Source organism: Microtus ochrogaster, chromosome 15 (genome assembly GCF_000317375.1).
Source record: "Microtus ochrogaster isolate Prairie Vole_2 chromosome 15, MicOch1.0, whole genome shotgun sequence".
Taxonomy (NCBI): domain Eukaryota; kingdom Metazoa; phylum Chordata; class Mammalia; order Rodentia; family Cricetidae; genus Microtus; species Microtus ochrogaster.
Window position 1 is genome coordinate 9,459,133 of NC_022017.1, and position 16,985 is coordinate 9,476,117.

Here is a 16,985-nt window from a genome sequence, read left to right on the forward strand (position 1 = left end):
TTGTGCAAATTAAGGCAGCATTTATCACCAGATATCAGAGTGGCAGGCAAGAATGTCTGGAGGAGACACAAACCCAGATGCTGAAAATCCCATCTCGGGGCACCTTTGTTTATTCATGGTGTCTCGCACTTGGTTTCCCTCTTGATGTCTTTTACTTTAGAAAGTTGCCGGTGCTACTGCTCAGGTGTGTGGAAATAGACACAAAGTTTCACGTGATAGGGATGTCCTGGCATGTGGGTACACATGACACTGCAGTGTATTTATTGTATAGGGGTGTTTTCAAAGAGTCTCTAACACATAAAAGTTTGGGCCAGTTTAATAAATAGGAAAAAAAAAAGCGTCAGGCCAGTTTAATGGAGCACATCCTCTCTCAAGAGCTCCAATGATTATTTTAAGCAGGTCCCGCTCTCTCTCCGTAGCTCTCAGTCCTTCGCACTCCATGCACTCTGCATTGCTGTTATAAATGATGCTCATCCCTCAGGGCTTAAAGCCCTGCGTTTATGTTGGTAAGAAATAAATAAACACATGGCTTGAAAGATCAGTGCTGTTCAGATCAAGAAAAGTCCACGCTGCCCTTGACTCCTCTGTCCTGATGCTGGCCTCCTGGGACCATCGAGAGGTCCCGCATGTGTTTTTAATAAATGACGCTGTATCACATTATTAGTTATAACCCCAAAATGACTATCTCATTTTCCTGTTTATAATGTTCATTCACATTGGCAGTCACTAATAACGCGGTGGGATCTTGCTGTCCATAAAAAATTCCACAAAAACAGCCGTGATGACCAGGGCCCGGCTAATGAGCTTTACATCTGAAGCGCCTTCTTACTAGAGGAATTTACTAGGTTTTCTTTTTTTTTAAAATAATAAGTGTTTATGTTCAAGTTGCTAAATTATTTTCCATTGCAACAACGAAAAGGGAGAGAAAGAAAATGAACCGCTCAAGTAAACTTGTGTCAAGTTTCCGCTTGGACAGCCAAAAGTCGGTTTATACTAAAAGTTTAACAAGTGATGAAACTGGTGGCTGCCATGGTTGCTCCACAGCATTGACTTTGCTTCCTCCCGGAGCCCAGCATCGGGGCAGCACATCTGTAGCTAAGCCAGGGGAAGGCCTTCTCCATGCACAGTCTGATTCATTTGTTTCATGCCGACTCGGGTTTTCTTGACTCCTCAGATTTAGCCTTGACTCCTCGCTGCAATGTGGAAGCCATCATCCGCCCGGTGCCCTTCTCACATGCAGTAAACGGTTTAATAGGCTGTTTCAGCACTGTGCTAAAATGCTGAGAACAGTCGAGAAAACTGAAAGGCACCAGTCAAAGCCGGCCCCTCCCCTAAAGCACTGCATGGAAAAATCTTTGATATTACATTCATAAACTTATTTAAAAAAAATAACACATTTTCTCAGGTAAAATGAAAAGGGAATTTGTGGAAATGATGTAGGTCATGGCTCTTTTTTAAAAGCTACCCTAAGGGCTGGAGAGATGGCTCAGTGGTTAAGAGCACTGGCTGCTCTTCCAGAGGTCCTGAGTTCAATTCCCAGCAACCACATGGTGGCTCACAACCATCTGTATTGAGATCTGGTGCCCTCCTCTGGTGTGTGGGCATACATCGAGGCAGAATGTTGTATAATAAATAAATCTTTTAAAAAAAAGAAAAAAAAAAGAATATTAAAAAAAAGCTACCTTAAAAAAACCCTGAAATCTTAATTAGGGAGGCTAGCAAATTGAGTTAATTAGATACTTACTCCATTTTTGTCTTTGAGTACCCAACTTGACCTTTCAAGAATTTTATGCCTTAGAAAACAGAACTTCAGTTTGGAGTCAACTTTATGTGAGTCTGAGCAGAGAAAACCTGTCGGCAGGACAAACTGCTTAGCCTTTTCCTAGAAACTGCGATTGTATTGGACATTCCCAGCTTGTTATCACCTTTTCCCCTTGTTAAAACTTAAGGGAACCTCATATCCACCCCAGGTTTTAGTACAGCATTTTGGGAAGGCAGCAGGGAAGGAGCTTTGCTTTTACTGAGTGAATGTAGGTTGGCTCCGGGTCTCACTATCAAAGATGGGAAATGCTCTGATATTGTTGCCACCTGACTTGGGTGTTGGTTTACTGCTCTCTGCTGGAGTGATGGGTAGTCTCAAGAGATTTCCCAGAGCTGTGTAAACCTAGGAGAGACTGACTGCAATTCCCAACACATATATACACACGAATGTAAAATATCTAACATATGTAGAGATTTAATTTAGCAATTTTAAGATCTTCAGAGGGATGGAACTTCTTTTTTTTAAAATTTAGAAAGAGGCCTGATTATACCACCTGGAAGATAATGGAATTTGTTGATACTCTGAATCTAGGTAGTGACTTCTCAAAAAGGATGGAGTGGTGTTGCCCAGATAAATGGCATTCGGTCAGCCAAGAAGAATGTTTGAGGGACCAGAGACTCAAAACTACAGACTTTCCAGGTTGATGACTCTATTCAAAGCTCTCGAGAGGCAGAGGCAGCCTCAGAGTTTCAGTCCTAGGGTGCAGTCCCTTTTCTGTCTGAGTGCTCAGCCTAGATGGTAATGGTGGGTAACTCTCAGTTTTGTAAGATGCTTGTTTATAACCGGTTCCCCAAATATCACATGAAGTCAAATAGAGGTCTACTTATAAAATCCTGATTTTCATTTCTCTAATCAAGCACTCTGTACACCTTAGGAGAGGGGAGGGTAAACTCGATAGAGCCAAGTGGGAAAAAGTATAAAGCCGTCTCAGTGTGTGTCTGCAGAATGCAGCTGGGGTGTGGGCCTTGCTTTAGCCATAGGCTGAGAAGAAGAGAAGACACAGTTCTTACTGGACTCTGAAAGGCTCAGAAGGCCTGTGAATGGTTCTGGAGACCCTTTAAAAGGCACGCCGAGTAGTAAAAACCAAGCTAAGAGGAAGACAGATAGTAAAAGACCTCTACAGTTACCACACCCAACTTGGTGAAGGTTAAATTGAGTAAACTCATTTAAGTCCAAATCCTGGGTTTTATGGATGCTTGAGGGTAGCTTTTAGAGTCTACTAGAACAGGACAGACAGACCTACAGAAACCATACAAACACAGGCACACATATGCACAAGCCCATAGATGCCCACAGGCATATTTGAAAGTAGTGATGAGGGGTTTCTCCACTGAAGAGAGTATTGAAGGACAGAAGCCCGTGGGACAGGGCGCAGAACAGTTAGGGACAGTGCAGCAGGAAGACAGAGCCCAGTAGACAACACCCCACCCTCCTCAGTAGAGGAATGCCGGCATCAGATGCTGGCCTGTTGGAGAGTCTTGTATCAAACACATGAAGGTCTCTCCAGCTCCGAGAAGTTACTGAGTTCTTTAGGAGGCCGAAAGAGTTTTCTTTCTCAAAGGACGGTTGGTAGCCTTCAGCTTGAGCTGTCCTGAAAGAATCTTATGTTTCTCCTGAGAATCTGAAGCTATCTGGAGGCAGTGTTGTTCCCTACACTACTGCCTCTGCCTTCCTCACAAAGCCATGAGGGCGGGGTGTGAGTTAGCAGTCTATAGACTGGGTTTTAATGTGGAAACTAAACACGGCTTCTTAGAAATGGGCTGGGCTGTGTGACCCTTGGGTAGCCCACATTGGGAACAGAGTTTGGAATGGAATGCGGCAGGGTTAGGGACCACAGGAATGATGCAGGAACTCTGCCTCCCCTAAAGCCTGCTCCAGGGATTGCTTGTTTCTACTTGAAAATGAATTACTCTTCCATACTTCTATCACTGTCTACCTTAGGGCTTGCTTTTGGCATTCTGTCCTTCCTCTGTGTTTTACCTATTGTAAGCTTGGTGCATACTGGTGGTTGGGGCACACATCCCTTGCAGAGCCGAGTTAGCAGCTGCTCAGGGATGGGTCAGGAAGACAGAGAGGCCAAACCTCACATGGACTCTGGAGCATTGTTAACAGAAATGGTAAAATGACGTGTGGGTGAGATGTGGTATGGGGAGTGGGGGTGGGGAAGGGTATCCTTTGGGTTTTCCATAGCTTTTGCTTGTTCATTGGTTGTTCCTGTTCATTTTAGGGCACCAAAAACCGAGAAACTAGGTCCAGAAGTTATTACCTGACCTTAGCTATGGGTCTAATAGGTCTGTTGTTCATAGGGTGAGATCTAGTCCCAGTCCACAGCCCCCAAAATGTTAGAACTGCACCTGTAGATCCTCTATAGGAAACTTTGTTCTTTTTTTTCCCTAAAAATTATTTGTTAGGGAAAATCTAGGGCCCTCTCTTAAAAGTTTTAGGGATATTTGAATGAGATTCATTCCCACATTGCTAGTTGGTCTTTCCTGTTCTTGTATGTATGTTTGTATGGCTGTTTGTATGTTGTTTATGGTCTCTCCTGCCCTGTTCATTGCTGATTGGCTAGCTGGTATCTCACTTTCTGTGGCTCTTTGTATGTTGTCTATGGTCTCTCCTGCCCTGTTCATTGCTGATTGGCTAGTTGGTTTCTCACGTTCTGTGGCTCTTTGTGTGTTGTCTGTGGTCTCTCCTGCCCTGGCTATTGTTCTGTTGCTCTGTGCTGTCTGTGATGGTCACGTCATCTCTCTGTCAGAGCCCGTGAGTCTCTGCTCATCAACTGTGAGCACCTTAAGGACAGCTTGGAGTCATCTCCAACCCTCGCTCAGTGCCTGTGCAGCGCCTCTGCCAAGTTGTTTCCCACTGGGACATAGATCCAAGCTTAAAGTGTAGACAGTGGGCATGGATTTTATGTCCACATTTCTCTGATAGCTCACAGTAGTTAGTGTTCACGTTGGCCCTTTCAACTGTTTCTCCTTGGCGCTCTTACCTGGTTGTAAGTGCAGTGCACATCTTGCTGCTGTGCTTTAAAACATACACGTAGTCCCTTCTTTGCTGTTGTTTGTCCTTAGTCTTCATCTTTAACGGGTCCTCAAGATTTTATCCATTGGGTAGTTCATCCATTTCCTTAGGTGGTCGCCATTCTCTCCTAATGTTGAATATATTTGGATACACTGATAGTTTGGATACAGTCATAAACCAAGGGCCCCAAAACACAGAGGAAAGAGCCAGGGTGAACCGAAAACATTTGGGTGGCATCTGAGCTTTGTGTCCTCAGCATAGAATGGGACTTGTGTCACCCAAAGCACCTTATCTAGGCAGTGATTGGTGTGGCGTATATAGGATCCATGGATGGACCAAGTGAGCTATCAAGGGGGAAGCAGATTCTAGGGACTCTTGATAGTGCTGGGCATTGAGCTACTTTTGTGCTGGTTTATTGACTCCTTGGAGCATCGTTCCATGACCAGCATTTATCAGGTCCTCAAAGAACTCCAGGACCTGGAGAACATAAGCAGCATAGCTCTTTTGGTAGAGAGAGAACAGTCAGCCACAGTGCTGACTATGAGGTGCGATCGCTCAGAGGTCAGAGGGGCCTCTCTTCTCTAACCCCGCTGTCCTTTTGTATCTCTCTGCCAGGAGAAGAACATGGGCTGCCTCTGCTGACCCAGGACTCAAATTCCAAAGCACGAAGGGGGATTTTAAGAAGAGCTGTGTTCTCAGAGGACCAGAGAAAGGCTCTGGAGAGAATGTTTCAGAAGCAGAAGTACATCAGTAAAACAGACCGAAGGAAACTTGCTGTCAGCTTGGGCCTGAAGGAGTCACAGGTACCCACGAGGAGGAAGACACCTCCTATTCCTGGTTTCAGCATGGTGCAGCTTGTTCTTTGGCATGAATGTCTTGTGCCAGGCGTGGCACTGTGCTCCAGCGTGTTCTCAAGTGTTTGTTTTGAATTTTCAGTGGGTGGAGACACACAAGACAAGTCCTGTGTGGAGACGACCAATCCACACGCTGAGGGCAAGGCTGAGCCACAATCTTCACTTTTCTGAAATGAAGGGAAATGTCAAGGGTGCAACATATGATTCTCATCCCCTGTTCTCCTGTGTGTGTGTGTGAGTTTGTGTGTGCTCATGTGTACACATGTATGTGCATGTGTGTGCATGTGCGTGATCTTTATACCCAGAGAAACAGACTAAATAATTACCTTCAAAAGCTGTAACCAATTTTCCTGTCTTCCTTTTCACTTTTAATCCAAAATCAGAGAGTGAATGTGAGACTCCTGGGCCCCTCTAGATGGGCGTCCCTTATTCTGCACCTTCCACATCTGCAGCATCTGGACCTTCCTTGTTCACTAACGTTCCACACAGTTGTGAACATAAATTTTGAGAGTGAAGAATTCTCCCAAGGTGGCCAGTTAGCTCAAAGAACGCTAGCATTTTTGTGTTTCATCTTCCAAATGAACACCCTCATTCTCTGAAATACTGTCCATCTTCTGGATGAAGAAATGCAGAAGACTGAATGTAGGTCCAGAGCCATGTGGCAAAACTGTTTGGGATCTAGGTTTCCCAGACAGCCTTAACGTTGAGTCACCATCTCTGCCTCTGTGTAGGCTGTTTACCATACAAGGATGTCTTAGAGTTATAATTGCTGTGATGAGCCAGCAGCCTGAGAAGGAAGGGGTTTGTTTGACTTACACTTCCATATCACTGTTTACCATTAAAGGAAGTCAGGGCAGGAGATCAAATAGGGTCAGAACCTGGAGGCAGGTGCTGATGGAAGCCATGGAGGGGTGCTGCTTACTGGTTTGCTTCACGTGGCAGGCTCAGCCTGCTTTCACCAGCTCAGGGATGGCCTTATTCACAATGAACTGGGCCCTCCAACATCAGTTGCTAATTAAAAAAAATACCCTACAGGCTTGCCGTCAGCTTGATCTTCTAGAGGCATAAGGCTCTCCTTCACTGAGGTCCCTTCCTTCCAGAGGGTTTATAGCTTGTGTTAAATTCACATAAAAACACCCAGAATCAAGACATCAAGCTGAAGGAGATGATGGTAGTTGAAATGCAGCAGGCTCTCCGCTTTCCAAATAGAACCACATCCACCAGGTTGTCTTGAATTGCTGTGAAGGAGCTGAAGGGTAAAAGACACTGTGTCAAACATGTTCTAGAGTGGGAGATTCCCCTTACCCTTGATTCCTTCCCCTGGAGAAATTGTTTGTTCCACGAACTGCCATGCCATTCCCGATGCTTTCTAGTAGTAGAGAGTGGTATGTTGTATGGTAGAGGGTGATTAGTTCATAGCCTTAATGGATTGCTGTGCATTTAATGAGGCTCAGCAGTTTTGCATATGAGCGGATCAGTGGCTGTATCTCCAGGGTCCACTTTGTTGTAACCCTATGCTGGGTGGGCTGTTACACTCTTGGCATTCCAGGAAGTTACCTACCCAGTGGAGGTTAGATAGCAACATTAGGGGGCTTGTTTTGACTTGTGAGACCATTCGAGGGGCTGGGTCAGTAGTTTGCAAAGCTGTTTATGGAGTTGCAGCCTTCTATGCCTCTCCCATGTCTGGAGACAGCAGCCTTGTCAAGGTCCACAAACCCAGGAAGTCAGGTGACAGACTTGCTTGATGGGCCTCAGGGTAAGTGGCAAGGACCTCACTGGGCTCTGCTGGAGTACCACAGGCAGAGATGAGAAGACTCAGGGTCACAGGGGAGAAAATAACATGGGTAGAAATTGCAGGGAGCCCAGGGTTGTCTGCAGCTTGAAGCAGATGCTGAGAGATGGATGGAAGGGGTTGCATTCCACCTTGCTGTGTGCTGGGTAAGTGTGACCACCTCTGACTATGTGTACAGCACTCTACAGAGAAGCTTGATATCAAATCCCATAGCCATTAATAATCTACCAGAAAGGCTACAGTCTCTCCACATTAAGGAAACCAATGATTTTCTTATTTGCTTCTTAAGCCTAAACACATAGTTTCACTTAATTTTATTTATTTTTAAATTCAGATAATTCAGAATGGATTTTTTGTTGTATTGAATTTGGAAGAGCATTTAATAAGTAAATTAGCATTTTATTAACTTCCATGCTTATCAGCTATGTAATACAAGAGGGAAACTGGTGAAGTAAGAGATGAAAGCCCATCTCACTTCTCTCCTGTTGGAGAGAGGCCGCTTGTTGGTTCCTGACTGCTCAGTCCCGAAATAATCACACGGAAACTGTATTAATTAAATCACTGCTTGGCCCATCAGCTCTAGTTTCTTACTGGCTAACTCTTACATATGAATTTAGCCCATTTCTGTTAATCTTTGTATCGTCACGTGATTATGGCTTACCTGCTAAAGTTCTGTCTGGCTCTAGCCAGGCTACATGGCTTCTCCCTGACTCCGCCTTCTTCCTCCCAGCCTTCAGTTTAGTTTTTCCCATTTAGCTCTGATCCCCTATAACTCTGATATAGGCTCAAAGCAGTTCCTTTATTAACCAATGATATTCACTGCATACAGAGGGGAATCCAACATCACTCTCCAATCCAGTTCAATTATTCCTGCTATTTATAAATGCTTCTTGGTTCAATTTACTGAAATATTAGACTCTTAAAATAAATTCATGTACAGGATGGATATGCACAAATTGCAATTATGCTCATGTTTGCATGATGCTTACCAGTGATCCAACATTTGATGTCCTTTAATGCTTGCTAGGATCCTATGTCGTGTCCGCTATTCATTGTGTTATCCTTACTTTACAAAAAAAGTTGGCACTCGAAGTGTTTATGTGTGTGACCACCTATATACACCAGTGCAATGGGCTCTGTGTGTCTTTTTTGGCTTCTCACAAACCATCTCTACAATGATGATCAAGTAGTAGAAGTGGGAAGACCTGATAACCCCTCTTAGCCCGGGTTTTTCAAGGCCACACACCATCCCTGTCCCCAGCTGATAGATGAGTGTAGTATATTTCTGCCCCTTGTGCAAACAGATCTATTTAGTATGAGTTCTTTGTATGTGGCATCTGCAGCATTCTGTTAATGGAGAGTCTTCATCCTGCAGTATGTGTTTCTGCTCTACTTTGCTGGACCATCGTTTCGTGCTGTAACTTGAGCCAATCTGCTGATGACAGTCATGTGTATCTCTCCCAGCTTTGGTTGTCATGATTAAGATAGTTAGCCATGTGGATCATTCTGTTCCTTTTCTCGGTGTTACAGGATGAGTCCTTTGTGTCTGAGATGTAGATCTTTTCCATTTTCTCTCACGTGAACCTCATTACACATCATTCTGTAGATACATAAGACATTCCAATGTTCAAGTTACTTCTGGGTTTCAGCATTGTATTTCTTTGTGTACTTAAAAGATAAGTTTTGGCCTGGCGGTGGTGGCACACGCCTTTAATCCCAGCACTAGAGAGGCAGAGGCTGGTGGATCCTTGTGAGCTCGAGGCCAAACTGGTCTATAGAATGAGTTCCAGGAGAGCCAAGGCTTCACAGAGAAACCCTGTCTCAAAAAAAAAAAAAAAAAACCAAGCAAAAGAAGTTTTGTAAGAGGAAACCAGAAAAAGGATTTGAGAGTTAAAATGTCCGTGTATATATTGTAAATTCTAAGAGATTAAAAGTCTTCCAAAGAGTCTTAGATAAACCTAGATACTGATTTACGTAAAATTTCTGCTCATATGAGTCCATTTATTGCAAACCCTTTATTTTTTATTACTTTGAAAAGCCTTATCAACCTTATAGACAATTGTATTTGTTAATTTTTTTTATTTTTAGTTTGATTTTTCGTAGCCACCAGAATTTTAGAGGCTTTTCATAATTTATTGGAAATGTGAATTTTTTGAATTGGCTTTTTTTTTTGGTTGTTTATTTTCCACCAGTTGTCATTTTGTTGACATGCAGGAATTATTTTGGATATTAATCAAGATATTTAGAATAATAAGATTAGTTCTACTTTCTTGTTACAGATATTTTAGCATTTCTTTCCACACTTGAGTGTTTCTTTATTGTGGTAAAATATGAATACAAAATAAATTGTCTTAACCTTTCAAAGTTCTAATGTCAGTGGCACTATGTGCATTTACACCGTCATATAGCTGTTACCACAGTTCATCTCCAGAGACTTTTCCATCCTGTAACACTGAAACTCTGTCAGCTCTCAATGTGTTTTCCCTTCCCTACCCCAGGCCCTGCCAATTACCATTCTCCTTTCCATTACAATTTAGAGACTTAAGAGTAAAAGACTTTTGTACTAGTGGAATAAAGCGGCATTTTATTAATTGGATTAATTTACTTAACATAATATCTTCTCGGTTCATCTATATTGTTACAAGTTTCAGAATTAAATTTCTTTCTAAAACCAAATAATATTCCATTATATGGATGTACTATATCTGCATAACTGTTCATCTATTGATGATCTTGATTATTTTCAATATTTGGATATTCTAGATAATATATATATAAAATGTTTGCAAATATCTCCCTTTGCCTAATATTATACAATTATCTCCCAGATTCCTACTTTTAATTTTTGAGTATTTTGTTGTTTTTTCATTTATTTCATTTATAGCGTGTTCATTTGTACAAAAATTTCTCAGTTTTATGTAGCCAGCTCTGATTTCTCTGCTTTATCATCTTCAGTGTTTTATGATTTGCTTTAAAAAGAACTTGTGTCCTCAAGTTCTCATATATTTTCTCCTAGGACTTTTGTAGCTTTCTTTTTATGTTTAGCTATTTAACCCACTTGGAGTTGTTTTTGTGCCGGTTGAGAGAGGTTTGACTCATGTGTATTTCACTAAATGTATGCATTTGTCCATTGATTATGAAGAAACTATTTCATGGCTTTTTACTAAGAGATTACTTAAATCAAGCTCTGTCTCTGTATCCCATTGTCACTCTCTCTCCATGCACACCACACACACATGCAAATACTCACACACACAGACATGTGAACATAGGCACATACACACACATGCACACACAGAGACACACAAGCACACACACAGATACCTATACACAGACACACAATGCATATACATAGACACACATGTACACATGCACACACAGACATTACACAGACACACATACAGACACACAGAAACACACATAGACACAAACACATAGACACACAGATACACAGGCACATATACACATATACACACACAGACGCATACACATAGACACACATGTACATATGCACACACAGACATTACACAGACACACACATAGAGGCACATACAGACACACAGACATACACACAGACACACACATGACACATACACATGGACACACAGGCACATACACACATGACACATACACACAGAGATACACACACACATGCACACACAGATATACACAGACACACACATACACAGATACACACACAGGGAGACATAACACAGACACATATACACAAACACACAGAGACACATATATACACAGATACACACAGACATACATAAACACATACATACAGACACACAGAGACTCACATAAACAGAAACATACATGCAGACAGACACAGAGATACACACGGATACACATACACAAGACACATGCAGACACACATGCACACATGCATACACACAGACATGCGTGCACACACACATGTGCACCAAAAAAAGAAGAATGATAGAAAATGAGTGCATTGAACAAAGCAGACACATCCATGGGAGCAGCACTCGCCCAGTGAAAATGCACAAGAAGAACTTGGCAAGCTCTCCAGGCGCAATGGCCACTGCTAATTATAAACGCAGTCAGAGTAGAAGCAAGTGTCCTGGCATGCGAGCTTTAGCTATTTTCTTAGCAAAAGCTGTACTCTGAGCATCGTACCTGACACAGCGGTCATTGACACTAGGTTTCTGGGAGTCGATGTCCTGTGCAGTCAATTAAAAGGAAAAGTTGAAGAGATTACTTAGTCAGTGTAGAAGGACCATCTTCAATTTTGTTTTCATGTGTGTATGTGCACACGTGTGAGTGTGTGTGTGATTAAAAGTAGCTTTAGGCTGACGTCAAACTTCCTAACCCACGGAGGATGGCCTTGACCTCCAGATCTTTCTGTGTCTACCTCTTGAGTGCTGCGGTTGCAGGCATGTGCCACTGTGTTTGTGTTGTGTGGTTCTGGGATTTGATGTGGGCCTCACACATGCTAGGGAAGCACTCTATTAACTGAGACGCATCTCCAGCCCTCTTGCTTATATATTTTAATAATAATTTTCTTGAGTAAAGTTTTTTCTAATGGAAGACTTTTACAAATGACTGTTGAACTTGTTTGCTGACAGCTCCATACAAGTACATAGTATCTTCTGAGGCCTGTCATGCCCACCCTGTTCTAGTCCCTCTCTTTCTGTTCCCCTATTTGCCCTATAACCTTCCAAGCATTTATTTTTTGAGACCCACTGAGTTTAACTAGGGTTTTGTTGTTGTTTCAAAACGAGAGAGTAAATTGCTAGTGCAAAGATGTAGTGTAGCGACAATGATTGTTCCTGCTTTTAAAATGTCAGGGAAGTAGTTGGGGAGTCTTCTGCTGATGGATGACTGGGTGTCTCGTGAGTAGGGTGGTTAATTGCAGAGTCAAGTTGCGGTGTGGTGGTGGGGGAAGTTATGATTCAGATCAAGCCACCTTCTGGGTTAATTACAATCAATTCTTATTTATAGAAACTAATTATCATAGTTGAATAAATCCTGGGAGTAATCAAAACTTGGAAGCTGCATAAAGCCCACATTTATCAAAGCATTACAAAATGTATTGTTAATTTAATGTTAAAAGCTTGTGGTGAGGTCTGCGTGTCAACACAGCCTGATAGCAGGGCCTAAAGTTCTTCATTTTGCTCTGCTGTGTGATCTTGCGTTGGTTAATCCTGCCAAACCCCAGTATCCTTAGATGTGAAATGAATATCTCATCAAACCATAAAATCATCTGCACACACACACATCTCACACTTACAACCTGCAATACACAGATGTGTATAATACACATATACAAGCACACCACGCACACATACACACCTTCCCCCATGTCAACCAACCAACACAGCATAATATCCCCCAAGCCAAAATGCACGGGTGCTATACTAGTCAATTTTTTTCTTGAATAAATGTATTAGCATAGGTTAAATAATGTTTTAAAATACTTAAAACTAAATTAATTTCAAAATCCACCAAAAATAAAGAATGTGATCGCTATACCATCTGTTTGGAGGTGTCCATGGGATTTTATATGGATCTCTTAGGTGCTTCTGAAGGAACCAAAAGGAAAAGACACAGGAACGGATGTTCCAGTTAGGCTCTCAGAGTAGGGAATTCTGTAGAATGTGCAGTAGAAGACATTGACCATTGAAAATGCAGTTGCCTAGCATGTGTGAGGCCAGAATAAAAGAAATAAGTAAAACACCTAAGTGCTATACTTGGAATAAGTGGGTTTTTTTCTAATTATTTTATCCATAGGTGAAGATTTGGTTTCAGAACAGAAGGATGAAGTGGCGTAATTCCAAAGAAAAGGAAGTGCTCTCCAACAGCTGCCTCCAAGACTCGAGCCTTCAAGAAGACCGCCTCGCACGGCCTGCTGTGGGATTCCCTCCTCCGTGCCCGGCAATATGGGAAGTCTCCCAGCTGCACTCAAGTCCCAGCTGGAGGGAGAATTCTCCAGAACCTGCAGAAAGACTGACCCAGGAGAATTCAGGGGTACCCGAAGCAAATTCACTCCGAGGTGCCTTGTATTTGTGTCCTGAGAAGGACGCTGGAGACAAGGATAGACTCACTAGCGCCATCTGAAGGGAGTATGCTCCATGCTCATCTAAAAGAACCCTTAGCCTGTAACGTTTGGATTAAAGCCAGTTAGTGTGTGTCTCAACACTGCCTTAAACTAACAGCTTGGCGTGATACCTGAGCTGATGCCTTAGGAGAGCCAGGCTGCTGTTTTTTATTTAGCCCTAGACCAAGGCTCAGTGTAGAAATGGAATAGAACCTCCCAGAAGGTACGGTAGGACCGAAAGAATAAAAGCCAGCATCGACCCACAGCCTGCCCTGAATATGTGTACATATGTGTGTGTGTCTGTGTATATGTATGTAAATGCGCATTAAAAGCCTTAGCAGAAAGCAGTTCTCTCCAAGTTTTACATGGAGAAAATTCATTTTCTTTTTATATGGAGGAAAAGTCTGAGCAAATATTAATTTTTCAAATAATGTAAAATTTGGGCTTCGATATCACACAATTAATTATGTTTGTAAAAATTCTCATCTTCTGGCCTTTTGTGGCATCCCAACGTAAGTGATCTTGAGCATGTCAGCAGTCCTAATTGAACGAGCCATGGTTAGATGAACTCAACAGGAAACTGCAACTTTTGAATGTAGTTATCAGTATTTCTAGGTTTCAGGTCCGAGATAGGTGAGGCTATCGGGGAGGAAAGAGCACATTTAGGTGTGAATTGGCTTTTGTTAGTCTCTTCTCTTTAGGGGTTATCCTAGACCAGGGTTTTCTAAAAACATGCCTGAGTGGAAGTCAATGTCAGATAACGGGTCAGCATTCAGTATCTTTGTGATCGTCTGTGCTACCTAGTTTGTGATCAGTGGCCAAAAAGCCAGATTACTGTGTCACCATTCTTAAGCTGTCCCTGACCGGACTGAAAATCACAGGACTAAAAATCATAACACTGACGGGCTCCATGCTCAGTGCTGAACCCAAACTGCATACGACTTGAATTCCCCACCTAGTTCATACTACATATGTTGTGTGGTTTTCTATATTAACAGACACCATCCAGATGTTTTGTGACTACACTGAAATAGTCTTTGTATAAAGTCATATTTCTGGTAACGATTTTCTTAGTTATCCAAGAATATTAATTCTAAGTTCATTCAAAATATTGTTTTATTTTGCAGGAAATGAAGTAAAAAAAAAAAAGACACAGCATGGTTTTGACTGAGTTTTTGAACAAGCGATACAGCTCAAAGTCCTTTATGGGACATCTTGTTAAGGAGCAAGTCAGGAGCTTCTGGCCTGCTCACCTCGACTCTGGGTTCCAAGGCTGTGGTACGCAGAAGAGAGAATATTTAAGAAGAGAGCAGTTGTGATTAGCATCAGGAAATTATGGCTTACTGAATGGAGCCTGAATTGGTTCGTTAGCTGGTGCCTTTGCCACCTTTGTGCTTCCTGAAGGTTGTCTTCGAGCTCCCTTGTGGCAAGTGGGAGTCAGGGATCTGACAACTACATTTTACCATGTTTGCAAAGTGAGAACACAGCATCCTTTCTTTAGTCCTGACCTTATTGCGTTTGTAGGGCTGCTCTGTATTGCCAGTCTCTGTGCTGAGCATTAAGGGTCTATTGGCTCATATAGTCCCCATGGTCACAGCCCTGTGACGTAGACAGTCTTACTGATCAGGGTTCCTGTTACCCCACCGAGGCAGCTGAGGCACGGCTTGTGGGCGTGATCACCCAGAGTCACGGGGCTAGTGAAGTAAGGGGTCTATGCTCTGGCAATCTGGTTCAGCCCTGTCGGGGCTGCAGCACCGTGAGTGCAGGATGCAGATGAGAAGCATCTGGGAAACTGGTAAGGTTTACCGAAGGGCAGCGGGAGTGCACTGTATCTTGTAGCCTCGGGTTTAGGGAGCCATATTCTCATCAATATTCTCCTTTCTATTCGATTTTGAAGTTTAGCTGTAGAATTGTCAATCCGTGGACTCTAGTCCCAGAGAAGTGCCTCAGCGTGTGATGGGTGTGTCCTTGTTTTCACTGTTCACTGATGAAAATCATGAAGGGTTTATTTGTATGTGGCCGTTATGTCTTGAGCATAACTTGGAACTTGAGTGAGAGAGATTTGTCAAGGTCATTTGATTATCCAGGTTGTAGAAATTGGTGAGTTGCTGCTTGAATAACTTTGCCTCAGGACCTCTGAGACTCAGTAGAGCTTCTCCATTTAGGACTGGTCTGGTGCTCAGATCTGCAGGTCAGTATTTTAATTGTCTTCCACCCTGCAATGTGTCCAGGCTTAGGAAAGCCACACCCTAGAAAGAGAGTTTTCTGGAGCATAGTGATAGTACACATACGTGTGCCGTCACATAAGCATATCCATGTACATGCTGGGTACCCTTACATATAATGCATAGCCATAGTACACACATGTGTGCCTCACACACAAGCATAGTTACGGTATTCACATGTGTGCCTCACACACAAGATAGTTACGGTATTCACGTGTGTGCCCTCAGACACAAGCATAGTCATGGTAAACACTTGTGTGCCCTCATGAGTATAACCATGGTACACACGTGTGTGCTTTCACACAGAGCATCTCCACAGTACACACAAGTGTGCTCTCACAACCATGGCCATGCTGCACGTACATGTGCTCTATCTCACACACAGCGTAGCCATGGTACACACAGCCTTTCTGCCTTTTCTTTGCATCATCTTGTCTGGATTGGAGTGAATGACTGAGCCCTTGCTAGAGAGATCTCCCTTCTTATCCTCTGTGGACCCCACCCCCACCCTGGCTTTGTGGGAGCATTTTCTGTTGGACAGTTGCAGATTTTTTTTTTCCTGGAAGTGATAGCATGTTTGTATAATCCTTGTCTGCTTTCCAGAGAAATACTGCTTGTATTAATACCACCAGGACCACAGAATCCTGGAGAATGAAATACTGGGAAAAAAAATCACCTCAAAAGGCATTTTCAATTGCTTTGTATATAGATGAAATAAATGTATCTTTTAATATGTAGGGATTAGAAATACATAAACAGGTTGGAGATGATCTTAGACTTTGGAGACAATAAAGATGGTTACCACTAATGTTTAAAAGACATCTCTGTATTTTTAATAATAAACAAGAAAACCAATTATTTAGTCACATGATCCTCAGGATTTAGAACTCACTCCCATGACCACACTGTGACTCCCAGACTCCTCTAGCATACCCTCCTCCAGCACCCAAACTCTCACTTGACTCCCCCAAATCAATACATGGTTTTTTACTTTAAATATAAAATTATAAATATCCTATACCCTCAACAACATTTCTGATATCTCCATTTCTAAACTGCATTCTCCCTAGTGTTCAGTAGGACCCAGTGATTCTGTGAAGGTCTTATGCCCTTTGACACAATGAAACATAGTCCATGTGTTCTAAAGTTTGCTGGGCTTTGGCTCCAACCACTTGAAGTCTTCCCCCAGTGTTTTTCCTTCTTT

General features: G+C 42.6%; 1 protein-coding gene across 3 annotated transcripts in view; it reads left to right on the forward strand.

Annotated features, from left to right (window-relative positions):
* Positions 1–16,600, forward strand: part of Dbx2 (developing brain homeobox 2) — a 31,909-nt gene extending 15,309 nt beyond the window's left edge. For 2 of the 3 annotated variants that reach the window (XM_005354008.2, XM_026782791.1), the window contains 2 exons: positions 5,459–5,646; positions 13,250–16,600. In XM_005354008.2, the coding sequence (XP_005354065.2) occupies positions 5,459–5,646; positions 13,250–13,576 (515 nt within the window). In that variant the 3' untranslated portion in view covers positions 13,577–16,600. The remainder of the gene's footprint in view (positions 1–5,458; positions 5,647–13,249) is intronic. The other variant, XM_026782790.1, reaches the window with a different exon arrangement.
* The last annotated feature ends 385 nt before the right edge of the window (positions 16,601–16,985 follow it).